This window comes from Clytia hemisphaerica, unplaced genomic scaffold, assembly GCF_902728285.1.
Source record: "Clytia hemisphaerica strain Z4C2 unplaced genomic scaffold, Clytia hemisphaerica genome assembly, whole genome shotgun sequence".
Classification (NCBI taxonomy): Eukaryota; Metazoa; Cnidaria; class Hydrozoa; order Leptothecata; family Clytiidae; genus Clytia; species Clytia hemisphaerica.
In genome coordinates this window covers 179,204-195,695 of record NW_027103978.1, presented here as the reverse complement: position 1 = coordinate 195,695, position 16,492 = coordinate 179,204, and the positions used below count along the sequence as shown (strand labels likewise).

Below are 16,492 nucleotides of genomic sequence, written 5' to 3'. Positions count from 1 at the left end.
TGGAGTTATCAAAACAAATTTGTTGTCAAAGAGATTTAACAGTTAGTGAAAATACAGGCCAGATATCAAGTCCCATGTTTCAACCAATCATCCCAAGTTAGAAGAGCAGTTGACCACTATTGTTTGTCGATAAGGTTTCTACATTTAAATATTTGAACTGGTTTGAAGGAATTTTTATTCATCTGATATGTTTTTCTCAAATTCATTTATAATCTTTCCTTTCAACTCTTTAGCTCAGCATTATAACAAAATATAAAAATGGGGGCAGCTGATAGTAAACTCAATTTCAGGCAGGCTGTTGTGCAGCTGACCAGCAAGAAGACAGTAAGTAAATTATTTTATGAGAGCATTTAAAATTTCGTGTCTACTAGGTAACTTTTTGTGGGGTTCTTTTTCAGAAAATTAGAAAAGGGTGGGGAAAATCGTTTTCAAAAATCCAGGGGGAGGAGCAAAAGGGAAAGGGAAATAATTGCTTCAAAAAACCAGGGGGAGAAAAAAGTATTTTGAAAAATTTTCTCCCATCACACAAAATAGTCAACATTGCAAGTTGTTACAACATCATTAACTTCATTTTTTTATACATAAAAACAACTTTAGATAACGTGAATGGAAGCAGAAAAGAGTACAAACACAAAAAGAAAATTTCAAGGTTTTTGAAATGTTAGGGGGTAAAAAATTTTTTCAAGCGGGGTGCAAGAGGTCAAATTATGTTTTAAAAAAAATCATCTTTTTCGAAAGATCTGGCAAATAACTATGAGACTTATGATGAGTATTTGGATCTTCTCTTCTCCATCTTAAAAGTGCAGTATTGTATGACAATGTCTTTTCTCACCTTGATAATAATGAAATCTTTCAGCCAATAGAAGTCAGTGATGAAGCATTTTGGGAGCAATTTTGGATGGATTCGATCACTAACGTAAACGATCTATTTGCTTTGATCCCCGCCGCTGAAATCAGAACACTTCGTGAAGAGTGTCCATCTAATTTAGCTACACTTTGTTATAAGGTATGTAAGAAAATCACTTCTCTTTACAGGAAAAAACAGTGCATTTTTTACTTTTTAAACACAATATTATGCAAATAAGTGGTTTGATTCGAGTGTATCAATAGTGAAAGGGTATGTTCTTTTCAACAGAATTATATTCACCATTCTCTCATTATTTCTCTTTAGTGTGTTGAGAAACTTGTCAATGCTGCATCTACTGCTTGTGCTGGACAGAATGAACATATTGCAGGTATACCTTATCAGACACCATAATATCAACCATATAATAACAGATGTAATTATAAGAATGTACAGACTTTTTCCTTAGTCTACGTCCGAAGTGGAATTAATTCCTCTTTAGGATCCGAAGTGGAATCAACTCTTCTTCAGGATATACTTTCCACCTCTTGTTTTAAACATTTTGTATTCACAGGGAAGTAAAAGGGGGAGGCGACTATGGTTTTGTAAAACTTCTCAGGAAGGGACCAACCCCTTGGACACTAACTATGGACAGAATTTCTCCAGCGAGAATTTTATAATCTTGCAGGGTTTTCCAAAAATTGATGTTTATTTCAAGAGGATGCCTGATTGAGGAAAGGCTTATGCTGTCTATTGTGTACTGTTCATTTTATTTGCTTATTACTGTATTATTCCAATCAATGTTTTTCTTCTCTTTTCATAGTTTTGAATTGCTGTCGCTTGTTGACAAGAATAATGCCATACATTTTTGAGGATCCAGATTGGAGAGGCTTCTTTTGGTCAACTGTTCCTGGACAGGTGATACTTTTAAATTTTTTCTTATACTCTTGTTATTTTATTTCCTTCCCCTAAAGAGTCACATAGGAATATTACCCACTAATAAGTAAACTTTTAGTGAAATCAAAAAAAGTCAATCAAGTCAAAGTTATGCATGTAAAAAGTAGAAAAAATTGCTTGAGTATGAATTGAGGCATTTTTCTATTTTCTAATCATTTTCCAATCATTTTCCAGAATGATACAGAACACCAGGGTGGTGGCAGAGAGAATGAAGATGAACCAGCCACACCATTGGCTCAATCTCTTGTTGCAGCAGTCTGTGTAAGTGTCTTTAGAATTTCTCATTCTCATTCTCATTTCTCATTCAAAAGGTATACCTTTTATCTTTTACCTTGTTCTCTATCCTCTTCTTGGTCTTTCAGTGATTGATTTTAGTCCAAAATTACATACTCAGTTGTATTGAAACAATGAAAGTCAATTCAACAAATATTGGTCATTTTATGATGATCTCCTGTTTTTATTTGTAGGATTTGTTATTCTGTCCGGATTTCACGGTGTTTGCCAAACAATCTGGCCCTGTAAGTTTAAACTATTTTCAATAGAATATTTTCATTGAAGATTTACATCTTAAAAAGTGACAAGTTTTAAAACAAAAAACTTTTTAAACACTGATTTTGATATTTTTCTCTTCATCACATTGTTTGGTTGTTAAAGCTGTTAAAGCCAATATATACATATATGAAGTTGTTTTCTGATCACTTCAAACATCTATTTGATCCATCAAAAATGCAGACTATTCGTTTCAAATTTTATTCAAAATTTCCAAACGTCGAAGCGTTCTAAATTGATGGTCTGCATTATGCAATTTTAGGAAGAAGACGTTCCATTGGTAAATGAAACTCTTTTTTGTTTTGATGATTTGTTTTACCATCTATTTTTTTGCAAGCACAGCTTTTTTCATTGCGATTCTGACCTCAAATGTACTTAACCTGGCTTTACTTTAAGATTATTGCTCAAATTTTTCATTTTCAGGATAACCCTGACGACCTTGCAAACATTGACAGTTGTGCTTACATTTGGTAAGTCTTGTTTTCTTCAATTGATTATCATCGAGGTGTTTAAGGATTTATAATAAAATGATATCTAAAGAATTGATGTGTCCTATTAATGTTGGTTGTTTTAATTTTCAATGCGATTATTTACATAGACAAACAAAGAGATACAGGAGATGAAATTTTAATGAATCAACCCACGACCTCTCGCTTGCCGGGCGTTTGCTCTCCCAACTGTGCTATCGGTTCGTTGTTATTACACTACACTAGTTCGTAGAGAGCAATTGCGCGGTAAGCGAGAGATGTCGTGGGTTTAATTCCCACTTGTTTGGTTACCTTTGAGAAAACTGGGAAGTACATTAGTGCAGGATCCGTTGATTCATTACCTCTAAGTAATACGCACTTGATTTCACACAATGAAATTTTAAGTTTAGTGAAAACTTTATAGGCGTTATATCCCAGTAGAAACGTTTGAAGAGCCAAAGCTTTCAGAGTGTATATATGTCTTGGCTGAGGCTCTGTACTCTTTCGTTCTTGGACAGTTATATCTTTGGAAGCTTGATTGATTTACGATAAATAGATTTATCTTTAAGCTTTTTATTCTATGTTTTCTTTTATGGTTGCAGGGAAGCTGGAGTCGGGTTTGCATCATCACCCCCGCACGTCGCTGAGCATGACTACCATCGTTCCGAATTACTCAAACTTTTATTGTCATGTTTCTCAGAGGCTATGTATCTACCACCTTCAGGTAATATTGATGTTTTCTTTCTTTTTCCTGAGTTGATTCGGTAATGCTCTTCTTCAATTATCCCTGGTGATTATTTGTTAGCATTATTATTTATGCTGCCTCTTTCAACATAATGGACTCTTTCAGAAAATGTTCGTACATGGTAGTGAAAAATTTACAAAATTTGCCTTGTCTGGGGGCTAAACTTGCTCTGTTTGAGGGTAATTTTGAATGCCCAGGGGGTCAACTAATGCTTGTCCAGGGGGTTGGGTCAAAATTCCGGGGGGTAGATTTCCAAAAAAATGTGTATTCTCCACCCCCCCCCCATATTAAATTTTTTTCTGGAATTTAAGCCCAATATTCACTGTAATAAGAACATTTTAAATTCAGTTGGATTTTACCATAAAGCTTAACACTAATTTCAATGCATTATACCAATATCGTCATTCTGAAAGACCAAGCCTTTGTTATATTATTTTACCCTTAGTTTATATATAATACCTCTCATCTCTATACTTTGTACGTTTTAGATGCGCCAAATGCTCCCAATAAATGGCTACAATATTTTGCATCTGCTGAAAACAGGTATTAATTATATTCAAGGGTAGTCTATCCAATGTGTCTTTTTGAAATGTTTTGCTCCCAATAGTTTAAACATTCTAAAATCACATGGAAATATCTCTCTGAACTTTTGAAGCTCCTGAAGTAGTGAAAAATAGGATCTACGTCAAAATAAACATACAGAGCATGATTGTATTTATTGATTATCGATGAAACTTTTATTTTCCCGAAATTTCAGCCTTCATTCTAACTTTATTTCATTTCCATAAAATGTTCGGTTGTATTTACTTTGTAGACATGCACTACCATTATTCACGTCACTGTTGAATGTGACGTGTTCATATGATCCAGTTGGCTATGGTATACCGTAAGTTTATCACCTTCTGATGGAACCTATTTTTGTGGCAGCTAGAAATCTCGAATTTGAACTTTTCAAATCGGTATACATACAAAGGAAAGCAATATATATTAGTTTGATGTTTGGAACCAAATGAATAACTACCCTTCAAAAACTCATGAAGATACTTTTCCCAGGGGTAGGATTTTTCTCATTTTGATTCGGGCATAAGATTTTTTAAGGAAGGAATTTTATGGGTTCTACTGCCATGGAGGTTGTATATGATGTAATTTTCGACCGGCGATTTCTTTCATAGTGGTACGCTAATCTCTAGGCTGCACACATCCCCTCTGATAAGTTTTGATATATCAAAACTAATTTGGGGATGCATGCAGCCTAGCTAATCTCGTTTTGCCTTGGCTCATCACTTTGTCTACCATTTACTTTCGCTTTTTTTAACTAGATTACCCAGGTGTTTCTCTTTTTTTTTTCTGAATGTCTTTTATTCGAAATTGAATAATCGAGACACGAAAGATGACCATATTGTAATCTGTTTTCAATGAATAATCTAAAATGTACTGGAGATGACATATAGGCATTAATAATGTGCGCGTGCTCTTTCGTGAGCGTGATGCGTGATGGAAGGCGGTCGCTTCAGTGTGGTTTACATCCACACTTTGACCTAGTTACAGTTGTAGTGAAGGTACTAATGGCTTAATTGGGTTAATTTAATGATCCCTTGCTTCCTCTGTTTTAGATACAATCACATCATGTTTAACGATAGTCGAGAACCATTGATTGAAGTCGCAATACAATTGTTAATAGTAGTTTTGGACTATGACATGGAGCAACAGCAAATTATTGATAATGTTAACAATCCTGATACATCCTATGAGGTATATTAATATTTTGATTTGAAGAAAAAAAGTCCTCCGACCTTTCTGTGTCTTTGATTTTTTCAAAATTGTTTGTTTTTGCTGAAAATTTACGAAATTTCGACAATTTTAAGAAGCTTATACCTTAGAAAAGCATAATTTGACCTCATCTTATTTGAAAGACTTGTGGTTTACGTTTCATGTCTATAAAAGACAGTCGACGTGACTTTTCTGTCTCAAGAAAGGAAATGACAAAATATTTAAGCCCTCTATAATTATGTTTTTATCTGTAAGTTGATAAATTTTTTTTTTATAGGGAAATGGTCCAGAAAATTTATTTTGTAATTATTTGACGAGAATCCATCGAGAAGAGGTATGATAAAGCGTTATTTTGTTTTCTTGATATTATTGACTCTATCTTTTAAGCGAAAATGTCTCTGATTTATTATGTGATTTATTATAAGATTTGATTTGATTTGATCTCCTTTGGCTCATGTGTTTCGTTCGTCATTCCTTGCAGTAGATGTATGAAATTACGAGAAACTTTAATTATTTGTTAGGATTTTCACTTCATTTTGCGTGGCATCACTTCATTGCTTCAAAACCCCTTGGTTCAGGTTAGAATTGAATTTTATTGTTTTGTTTTTTTTTCGCGATAAAAAATTGATATGATTTCCATTGTGCTCCAAAACAACTATTGCATTTTTAATAATCTTTCTCGAAGCTTGCAAAAAGGTGTACTATAGTAAATATTATTGGTACGTGTTTTCAAAAATGCTCACCTTAAACAGTCGATCTCTCCTTTCAGACTTACTTACCGAACTCGACCAAGAAGATTGGATTTCATCAAGAACTTTTGGTTCTTTTCTGGAAACTATGTGACCTGAATAAAGTAAGCTTTCGTTTAGTGTGGCAGCTTCACAGTCTGTGATTATTTTTTTATCTGTTTAAGTTTTTGTATTTTTTTGCATAAAAATTGACATTCCTCCAATATTCTACTACGGTACTTGTGGGCAAGCTTCCATCAAATAGTCCGTTTAAAAACCCCGGTTTGGAAGCCTTTTGTTTCTTTCCATTGTTCTTTACTTGAACTTGCGTTGAGAAATTAGTTTGTTTTGCTTACTTTTTGATCATGTGATTAAATCTTAAACCAATCCCGAGAGGAGTACTTGGTAACGTGATTAAAAACTGAGCAAATCGACTTTCGTCTTTTGATAATAACAAAGGAAAAAGCTAATAAAAAGTTTCCAGACCAGTGTTTTTTATAAGGACTATGTTTAAATCAAATGAAATATGGGCCGTTCAGCTTTTTGACAGACAGGTAGGCTGACAAGAAGAGGCAAATACACAACTCTACTTCATCTATTGTCCCTTCATCCAAAGAAGTACTACAATTTCTCCAAGTTATTCTTTCTTTCTTTCCTTTTTCAGAAATTTCTTTTCTACGTGTTGAAGAGCAGTGATGTTTTGAATATCTTGGTTCCCATATTGTACCACTTGAACGAATCCAGGGGTGATCCTTGTAAGTAACATATCACGTTCAAACGATCTTAGACCATGTTCAGACGTTGTTCTCAATCGTTCCAAAACGAAATAGCTGCGAGACACCGTGAAATTTGAAACGTCAAAAAGAAACGTTACAAAGTAAAACTACTATTCCACTAATTTCATCGGAACTCTTCCATGCCCTGAAACGTTCTGAGACCAACATAAACATTTCCAAGCCGTAAAGAAAACCATACCGGGTGAATCGAAACTCTGACGTCTTGAGATGGTCTAAATGTGGTTCTTCCAAAAGTGACACATTTTTTACTTTTGTTAAAAAATCACGCAAGTGAGGATGTTTGGAGAAAAAAGTTTTTGGCTAAAATGACGCTGAAATTATTGACCAGAGTAGCCTTTTTTTGCCCCCGCGACTGTTCAACCGTGCTTCCTGTGATTTTACTCTTCTTGTTTTATGTTTTCTGAACAACTGTTTTGGTGTTTATTTCTCTCCATAGCTCGCATAGGATTGATGCACATTGGTGTTTTCATTTTACTTCTGTTGAGTGGTGAACGCAACTTTGGTAAGTTTTTTCCATTACTTCTTGCTTGCTTCCTTTAAAGGCAAAGAGATCAGACAGGTCTCGAACCTACCATCTGTTTACCGATCAGGAAAACAGACATCACTTAATAAGCTACAGCTTTCGAAAATAAGATTTTGCCTGTTTCTATTCCGGTTAATTCTCAATTTACTCCGAACGTAATAGATTCTATATAAAACTTCTAAACTTCCTTCCTATTCCAATTCAACAGGATTCAACTTTAGATAACTTCCCTTAAAGTGGTCTCTCGTTCCAGACTCATAAGCCATACAGACACAGGACCTTGATTTTAATGAAGATTTAATTTACATTTAAAGCAATGTTTTTAATCGAACCACATTTGATGTATTTTGTAGGTGTTCGTTTGAATAAACCATATTCCACGCGTATCCCGATGGACATTCCCGTTTTCAATGGAACGCATGCTGATCTACTGGTTATTGTAAGTCAACCTCCTCTTTTTTGTGCTCTTTGATTATTTCCTCATCGCTACATTTGACCCGAGGTTGAAGTTTTGGAAAACATTTTTCTGCTGTAACCGTTTAAGGGCTCTGACCATAGTCGGAAAATTGATTTTAGTATTTGAACATAAAAGTTATGTTTTAGGTTCTTTAACGCTTTTAACAAAGAATTGCCTCATAAATCGCTTTTTAATCAAATCCCTTAAGAGTAATAATTAAGAATTTAATTGCAAAAATGACGTTATGAACTTTAAAAAGACGTTAATAATATGTGGCATCACCTTCTTTTATAAAAAGTGCTAAGTTTTAATGGGTAATTAACCTTTTTGTTTCGAAGTTTTTTCAAACTGTCCGCAAAGAATTGAACTGTTTTAGATTTTTCGGAAAATTTTTCTAAATCAAGGCATCAAAAGTTATGGCAGGTTATGGCTGTTTTTCTATGAGAAATTGGTCAAAAAGTACTATTTTCAAGATTTTGAAGCAAACTGAAGCAAATAAGATTTTAGAAAAATTTTCCGAAAAATTACTTTTAGTTCGATAAAAGATACACCATTTATCGCAAAAAAAAATTCACAAATATTTTTTCTTCGCCGAAAATAAGTTCTTCAAAGTTGAAATACTCTTCTTCGCAAAAGTCTTCATTTTCTTCTTCATCAAATTTTCTCAATGCGATTCTTAAAATTTCAGACTCACGGATAATTGGCCTAACAGAAAATGTATAACATGCCATAGTTTTGTGTGCTACATCAAGTAAAAATTCATATTTTGTATGTGGCAAATATTAAAAATTCACTATGGTCAGAGCCCTTAAGTCACTTATTGAAACTAGATTATTCCCGCAATGAGAATATGAATGTGTATCACTGCATTTTCATGATTTCTCAAGCTCAACTCATAAGATGCACCAATCGGGAGAGATCGATATGACCCCAATTGATTTAAGTTTGAAGGCTAACTCTTTGTCATTTTCTTTAGGTTTTCCACAAAATCGTAACAACCGGTCATCAAAGGTTACATCCCTTGTTCGACTGTCTTCTAACAATCATCGTTAATGGTGAGAAATTTTTTGGGTTGTTTAGTAAGTTTCATTGGCCGTCTACTCTAAAGTAGGGGAAGGCGCTAATCTCTTCCCCTAAAATTCTTCACTACATTTGACCCTTTTCTTTCATAAAACATCAAGCCTATAGGCATCAAATACCATTTTGACAGTCCTAACTATAAGAACTAGTATGGAGTCCACGATCGCTTTTTGTGTTTTTTTTTGTTGTGATACCTATCTTGAATATATTTTTTACATTTTTCTGCTAGTTTTTTTTTTACTATTTCTTTTTAGTGTCACCCTACTTGAAATCATTGTCTATGGTAGCTGCAAATAAAATGCTTCATTTACTTGAGGTATGTAAAAAACTATTTTGAAATATTTCGTTTTCGTTCTCTCACCTTTCCAACGTCCCTTTTCTTTTAATTATGTTGTGGCAGAATTATTCCTACTTTTAGTGTGAATCAAGACCAGGGCGGACTAGATTCATGTTAGAGCTAATTTGACTTTCGCTCCTACTTTAGTGTGAATCAAGACCAGGGTGGACTAAATTAAAACTAGATTCACATTAAAACTTATTTTACTTTATGTTACTTTGTTTTCAGGCGTTTTCAACACCATGGTTTTTATTTGCAAACAGTACAAATCATCATTTAGTGTTTTTCTTATTGGAAACTTTCAACAATATCATACAGTACCAATTCGATGGTAAGCGATGATGAAAACCCTTGACAAAAAATTCGGTTTTGCAGACTTAAAGAATACTATTTGTTACATATAAATACATGCTTAAAAGTTTCCTTCATTGTGGCACTTACTGTTGCTATGATGTTAAAAAAATCTTTCAGGGGAGAAGAAGTGTTTATTCGAAGAAATCGGGCAGTTTATTTAATTGTGTTTTTTTTTCAATCTAGGAAACGCTCATTTAGTATACGCCATCATTCGAAAACGAAACATATTTCACCAGCTAGCAAACCTACCTACTGATCCAACTGGTATCAAAAAGCCGGGCAAACAAAACGGGAAATCGGGGAAAGATTCGGATGATGAAGATGGGTTTGTTATAATTATATCATTTCACTTTAAAATTAGTTTTTGTCAATTTCAGCGACTCATGGGTTTTCAAAGTAAATTTCATTTTGTACAGACTTTTGCCATGCCAAAGGAAATTCTTTTTTTCTTCATTTCTTTATTTCTTTGTCTAGAATAAGTTCACGAGTTAAACCTTTTACATCAATTTCTTTCTGGAACAATATGGAAAAACAATACTTCCAGCGTTTTATTCAATGTTTCATCCAGAGTCTATAATAATTTCATGGTTTTTTTTCCAAAAATTCGTCTACTTTGGGAAAAAGAAAAATGCTTTTAACAAACAGGAAAGTGGATCTGATTCATTGTCGAATGTAAACACTCGAACCCTAAAAACGTTTTCATTTTTTATGATACAGACAAATAGTTCCGACACTTGAAGGAATACCAACTATGACAAAAACAGGTAAGACCTTGTATGATTTGAACAACAGTGGTACTTTGGAGCCATGACTTATAGTTATTAAAATGTACTTCTTTTTTAAATAGATTTGCAATGGAACTTCCACTTTTTAGTTGTCAGTTCTGTTCAGTTTCATTCAGCTCATAGAAAACTCAGCAGACTGGCTGTGGACTCAATGAAAACAATTAAGATACAAAGATCATATACAGGTCGCTGTTAAGTTACTGTGTTGCTTTCTCCGCTTAAAATATCGACAATATCTAACAAACAGAATCGATATTTATTTAACTTCAGTGCAAAATCCAAATGAGGAAAGTCCTGGCTCTAGTAAGAATTCTGGTAACAAAGGAGACGAACCATACGACGTGACAGCGCCAGCCAATAGGGAAGCATCAGATCGCAAATCACAAGTTAATAAAGCGAATGGGTTCGTCGCTACCTCAGAATGGGTAAGAAAAAAGTCTGGTTATATTAAAAACACTCTTGACACGTATAAGATTTTTGATTGATACTTTAACATGAAATTTCGTTAAATGCGTTTCGTTTCAAAGAACATTTTTGCGCCCTTTGAATACTTTTAGGATCGCTTTTTTTCAAAAGACCGTGAGTAATTCAGCTGAAAGTGTAAAATCAAGGAAGAAGTTTTGTCTAAACATGAATATACGTCTGTAGATCACTAAAGGTTTAGTCCTACCATCTTCCTCATTGCTATGTTGAGTCAACTTGACACATAGTAAAGCTGGGATCTGTTTCATTCTCCTCCTATTATTATTCTAATCGATTTTTCTTTCAGGTTTTCTCGTGGAAACAAAAACTCCCTTTACAAACGATTATGAGGCTGTTACAAGTTCTTGTACCCCAAGTCGAAAAGATCTGCATTGATAAGTATGCTGATCTTTTTCCAATGGGATCTATCCTTTCTTATTCTTACTGATGCAGGGGGGGCAGTACTAAACTCTCAGACATCGTGACGTTTAGTGACGTGGTATATACACCCTAAAAAGACTCATTTTTGAATATTTTTTTTTGTAATTTTTCGAACGATTTTTTATTTTCGAGGCTATAACAAAATTGTCCAAAACAAGACAGTACATGTGTATTAAAATACTACTTTTCTAAATTGGGATGTAGGTATGCAAAAATTTATGGAAAATCCCTTTAGTACTCATATTTGTCTGAGAGTATAGACTTCTAAATGCCTGATGCTAAGTTTGGAATTTTCAAACAAAAAAAAACTTAAGAAACTGGCCACGACCCGTTACTCGCTGGAGTCATACGTATCAATCCAAAGCATCCAAAAATAATAATCCAAAACATTTGTGTTTTTGCAGCTAAAACTTGACGTCTTCACAAGCTTCATTGTGTTTTTTGGACCTACCCCGGTGGAGGTCCTATAAATTAACCCGTGTTCGTTAGTTAGTTCGTTCGTTAGTACGTTAGTTACCAACTTTTCTCGAGATTGGCTCATTCAATTTTTCTGATTTTTTGCACAAAGGTGCATTACTATAAACCCTCGAATGTGACGGAGCCCGATTTTCGAAAAAAAAAATTTCCGGCCGGTAGAACCGGAAATGTCCCGAAAAAAGCGGTTTTTTGAGATTTTCTCGAGATTTTATCATTAGTTTTTTGCGATTTTTTGCACATAGATGCACATTAGTACTGCCGAAAAGGTGTCGAAAACCGTTTGTCGAAAAAATTTTTTTTCCGGTCTGTAGAACCGGAAATGTGCCGGAAATCGTCGTTTTTTCACATTTCCGTCACATTTTTTCAAATTATTTAATTGTTTCTTTACAGAAAAATGTTCTTTATGATGATGCCCAAAACTAAGCATCGTTTGATTTCCAAAAAAATCATCCTTTGAATCCGGAACTCCTTAAAAATCGCCGGAACAGCCGAAAACCGGCGTAAAACGGTTTTCCTTCATTTTTTCAATTTATACTCGACAGATTTTCATGATTTTTTGCACAATGATGTAAAATGGCAATGCCCAAAATGTGACTCCTCAATCTGTGATGAAATAATGAAAACTGAAAACTAAATGTTTTTTTTACTTCAGTTTTAATTTTCTCTGAATGATTGATTAAAGTGTCGATATTATTTTTCTTTCACCGTTAAACATCGATGCGTTTCTTAATTGCTTTCTCCGTTCCAATAGATATATAAATCGAAATTTAAAATTATACATTACTTCCATTAAATTCTAATTATTCGTTTTATAAATAGGTAGGTCCATTAAAGTATTACTTGTTTTACAGGGGTTTGACAGACGAATCTGAAATCATCAAATTTCTTCAGCACGGCACTCTAGTTGGCTTGTTACCAGTTCCCCATCCCATTCTGATACGAAAATACCAGGTATGATGTTTTCTTATTATACACGTGTTTTGTTTGTTCAATTTCTCTTCTAAGGCTGTAATTCTATTCACTGTCGTTAGTAAGAATCAGAAATGTAGTGGGCTTATTTAGAAATGTCCGGTATTTAGAAAATAGTTGATTCAGAGTAGCTTGTCAAAATTTGGGTATTAATTTGACGGTTTTTATCATCTGCTTGTGTTTTCTTCGGTGGCTGATAGAAACCAATGTAAACGTCTGTATGCACCTAAAAGTGCCAAGAGAATGGATATCCAGGGTTGATATTTTTACTTTTTCTTTCACAGGCGAATAGTGGCACTCAACTTTGGTTTCGAACTTATATGTGGGGAATCATGTATCTAAGGTAAACTTTTGTTGTGTTCATTTGTAAAATCGTGGAAAATTTAAACAAAAAGATATTGATAACATATAAATTTTAACAAAGGTCTAAAACAACTTTCAATTTATTACACACTGCTCATAATCGTGGACAGTCACGTATTCTGTACCATGTTCTACCTTAAGTGGATAAATTTTGGCGGGGATTAAATTTGGCGAATTTGGCGAATTTTGCCAAAATTCGCCAAATTAAATCCTCGCCAAAATTTCCAAATTCGCCAATTCGCCAAATTAAATCCTCGCCAAATTTAACAAATTACGTGAAAAATCACAACTTTTTAGTATATTTTTGAGTAATTTTCACCCATTTCAGTCTGACAAAATTTCCAATTCGCCAAATTAAATCCCAGCCAAAATTTATCCACTTAAGGTACTCTATGGATGCAGCGAATTTCTTGCTCTGCATTTTTGTTGAAAACGAAAATGAAAGCGACTGGATTCTAATGTTTATGTTTCTTATATCATTGATGCGTTTCTTCTTCATGTGTTTCCTCACCTCGCTCGATAGATAGTCGCAATATTCTTCCAAAACCTGAATGAAAATCTTCAAAAAAAATCGCCAGCCGCCATGGCTTAAAATGAACACGTGCCATGTCAGTTTCCTGCCAAGCATCTTGACAAAAGAATTTATTATCATTTGTATATTATTGCCAGAAAGTAATTAAATACCTTAAGTGGATAAATTTTGGCGGGGATTAAATTTGGCGAATTGTGCCAAGATTCGCCAAATTAAATCCTCGCCAAATTTAACAAAAAGAGAATTATGTGAAAAATCACAACTTTTAAGTATATTTTTGAGTAATTTTCACCCATTTCAGTGTGACAAAATTTCCAATTCACCAAATTAAATCCCTGCCAAATTTTAAGAAATTGATCTATCGCCAAATTAAATCCCCGCCAAAAATCGTATTTTGGCCAATCGCCAAATTAAATCCACGCCAAAATTTATCCACTTAAGGTAATCCATTGATTCTTCCCTTCAGGAATATTGATCCACCTATTTGGTATGATACAGACGTACGGTTATTCGAAATACAGCGCGTATGATTACCCATAGCCAACTAACTCCTCATACGCAAACTCAGGAAAAAGAACAGTTCATCTCTTTCTAAAGAGCTCTAAGAAGACTGCCGTATATTCTTTTGTGGATGAATGTGATCTCTAAAAGTTATTGGCCCAGTAAAAGACGTTTTTTTGACGTTCTGTGTCACCTGAATGGACGACAAATGGATGTGCTTCTTCTGTAACAAGTGACCTACTTTGATATCCTCAAGCTGGGTCGTTAACTCTCGAGTACCACTACTGGTGCCTTTGAGACTCTTTCATGTCGTGGACGGGGGTAATAATGTATCCTTTACTTTTAATTCAACGAATTTTTTTATGAATAATATTCGTTTTTAAGTTGTTTATAGTTTGGTCGTCACTTTGCTGTTATTTATGTTTTGTGGTTGTTTTTCGTTGCTTTTAGGGGTAGTTTTTGTTTTTGTGTGTAATTTTTTTTGTGTGTAAATGAGGACGGTCAATGGTTCTGCGTGGTGTGCTTATCCAAGACGTTTAAATTTGGAGGTTATTATTGAGCCACTGACGACTAGACTGAGAAGCATTATTTATTAAGAAATCTCTTTTTGACGGGGCTTGAAAAGCGAATATATTTTCGGACACTGGGTTTTATTTTCTCTTTGTTTTGTTTTGTTTTGTTGGAGTTATAAAATTTCAAATTGCTTTGTTTGGAATTCAAGCATTATATATTTTGTAAATAATTTATTGACCAAAATTTTTTGGGGGGTAAATAGAGGTATAATCGTTTCCGAGTTGCTCTTTCAGTGATAATCTAAAAAGTCGTGTGTTATTACTTTTTCTCAATTAATTCTGACAATAAGGGAGGGCTGGTCCGAAATTTCAAGTCTTGTTTTGGATTGCCACTTTTCACTTATCGAAGCACAAAAAAGGTTTGAGAAAGACCTCTTCGTATGGTTATAGAATTCGAGCTGTTCCATAAAAAGTATCTTATTCCAGCCTATTTCAATTTAAATGGTATCCCCTTCCCATGGTTTTACATTATAGTCTACAAACGTACTTAGGAACTCTTGCTTTCCTCTCCAACCTAACCCGTTGTACTGGCGATGTTCACTTTTTCTGGAAAATGGCCCTTTGGAAATATAGTTTTTGTATTGAACTATACACAATTTGAGCAATAAGTATTTAGAAAGATGAAAGAATATTGTATTTATTTACTTATGTCTAATTTATTAAGAAAAATGACTTTTTGCAATTTCAAGGAAATAATAATAAGGTAGAAATTGCTCAGAAAGAAATTGTTTAGTTATCTTCATCAATGTGGAAGAGGAATCATGGGTAATCAGGACCATCGCGCTCTTATAACGATTGTCTATTGGTCTAAAATTTTGGAGGCTTTTGCGTCTAACCAACGGGAAGCCGTTACGGGTGCGCAGTCAGTCCTGATTACCCATTATCCATTTTGACCGGGGAATGGCGTATTACAAGTACTGTGTCAATGGTCTCGTTTGAGTGATCGTTTAAGTTCAACGTAAAAAATGGTTTATACAGAAAAACTACCGTAGGATTGCTAAACTTTCTCGTTCTCTGGGAAAAAATAATTGGCGCATTTCTGGGATCTCTTCGCCGTGTTTCCTGAGCATGTCGGCTACGAATACGTAACACAACAGCCTTGGAACAGACCGCCTAATAAGTTGAAATCAGTTTTGTACCTAACCAGGGTGTTGGGATCTTTCAGCTATAATAATGGCAATAGGAAGGTAATTCCCCGGCAATGAGAAAAGTTGAGCTATCCCTTGGAAATTGTTTCCCGCTACACTGTCTAGCTGTCTTATAAGAATGAAACTTTGAACCTTGAAAAGTTTTTTAATTTTCTGGCTGATCATTTGGTATTCTTTCATGGGAATGTGAAAATAGGAAGGAAGTCAAATTAGATTCAAAATGTCACGGCTTCAGCCTAAATGCTTGCATTGCTAAAATCGGTATATTGCAAAAACTAAAAGCTACATCAAAATTTTATTGCCCTCGCAGGAGCGCAGCGACGAGGAGGCACTCATAGTTTCACGCATAGATATTGGACTGGAATCTCGAATCTTTGCGCGTTTTGTTTTGTCGCGCAAGCCTACCCGTAGTTAGTCTCTTCCGTAAATGTTCGGTTTTTTTTCCGGGACGACAGCTGCTAGCCTAAAAACTCTTTCTTTATAATAGCAGGCGCCGCGGGCATTTTACTCAGCTTTCGACAGTAGATTCTATTCCGCTTGTAGAATTTTGCCTATTGGTCAACATGCAGGAAATAGAATGGAGAAGTTTCTAGAAGTTTTTTTAAATTCAAGCTCTCTCCTCCTGCTGTAGTCA

The 16,492-nt window shown here is 34.5% G+C and overlaps 1 protein-coding gene across 1 annotated transcript; it reads left to right on the top strand.

Moving 5' to 3' along the window:
- The first annotated feature begins 234 nt into the window (after positions 1-234).
- LOC136810856 (protein HID1-like) lies at positions 235-15,435 on the top strand. Its single transcript, XM_067067446.1, has 27 exons — positions 235-324; positions 857-1,006; positions 1,172-1,235; positions 1,668-1,762; positions 1,976-2,062; positions 2,269-2,319; positions 2,774-2,820; positions 3,420-3,541; positions 4,051-4,105; positions 4,377-4,448; positions 5,176-5,314; positions 5,610-5,666; positions 5,854-5,910; positions 6,102-6,185; positions 6,725-6,815; positions 7,294-7,359; positions 7,734-7,819; positions 8,814-8,892; positions 9,172-9,233; positions 9,483-9,585; positions 9,792-9,933; positions 10,326-10,372; positions 10,664-10,818; positions 11,163-11,254; positions 12,625-12,724; positions 13,027-13,085; positions 14,104-15,435. Exons 1-27 carry the CDS (start codon positions 259-261, stop codon positions 14,165-14,167), a joined length of 2,292 nt encoding a protein of 763 aa, XP_066923547.1. The 5' UTR covers positions 235-258; the 3' UTR covers positions 14,168-15,435.
- Positions 15,436-16,492: the final 1,057 nt, after the last annotated feature.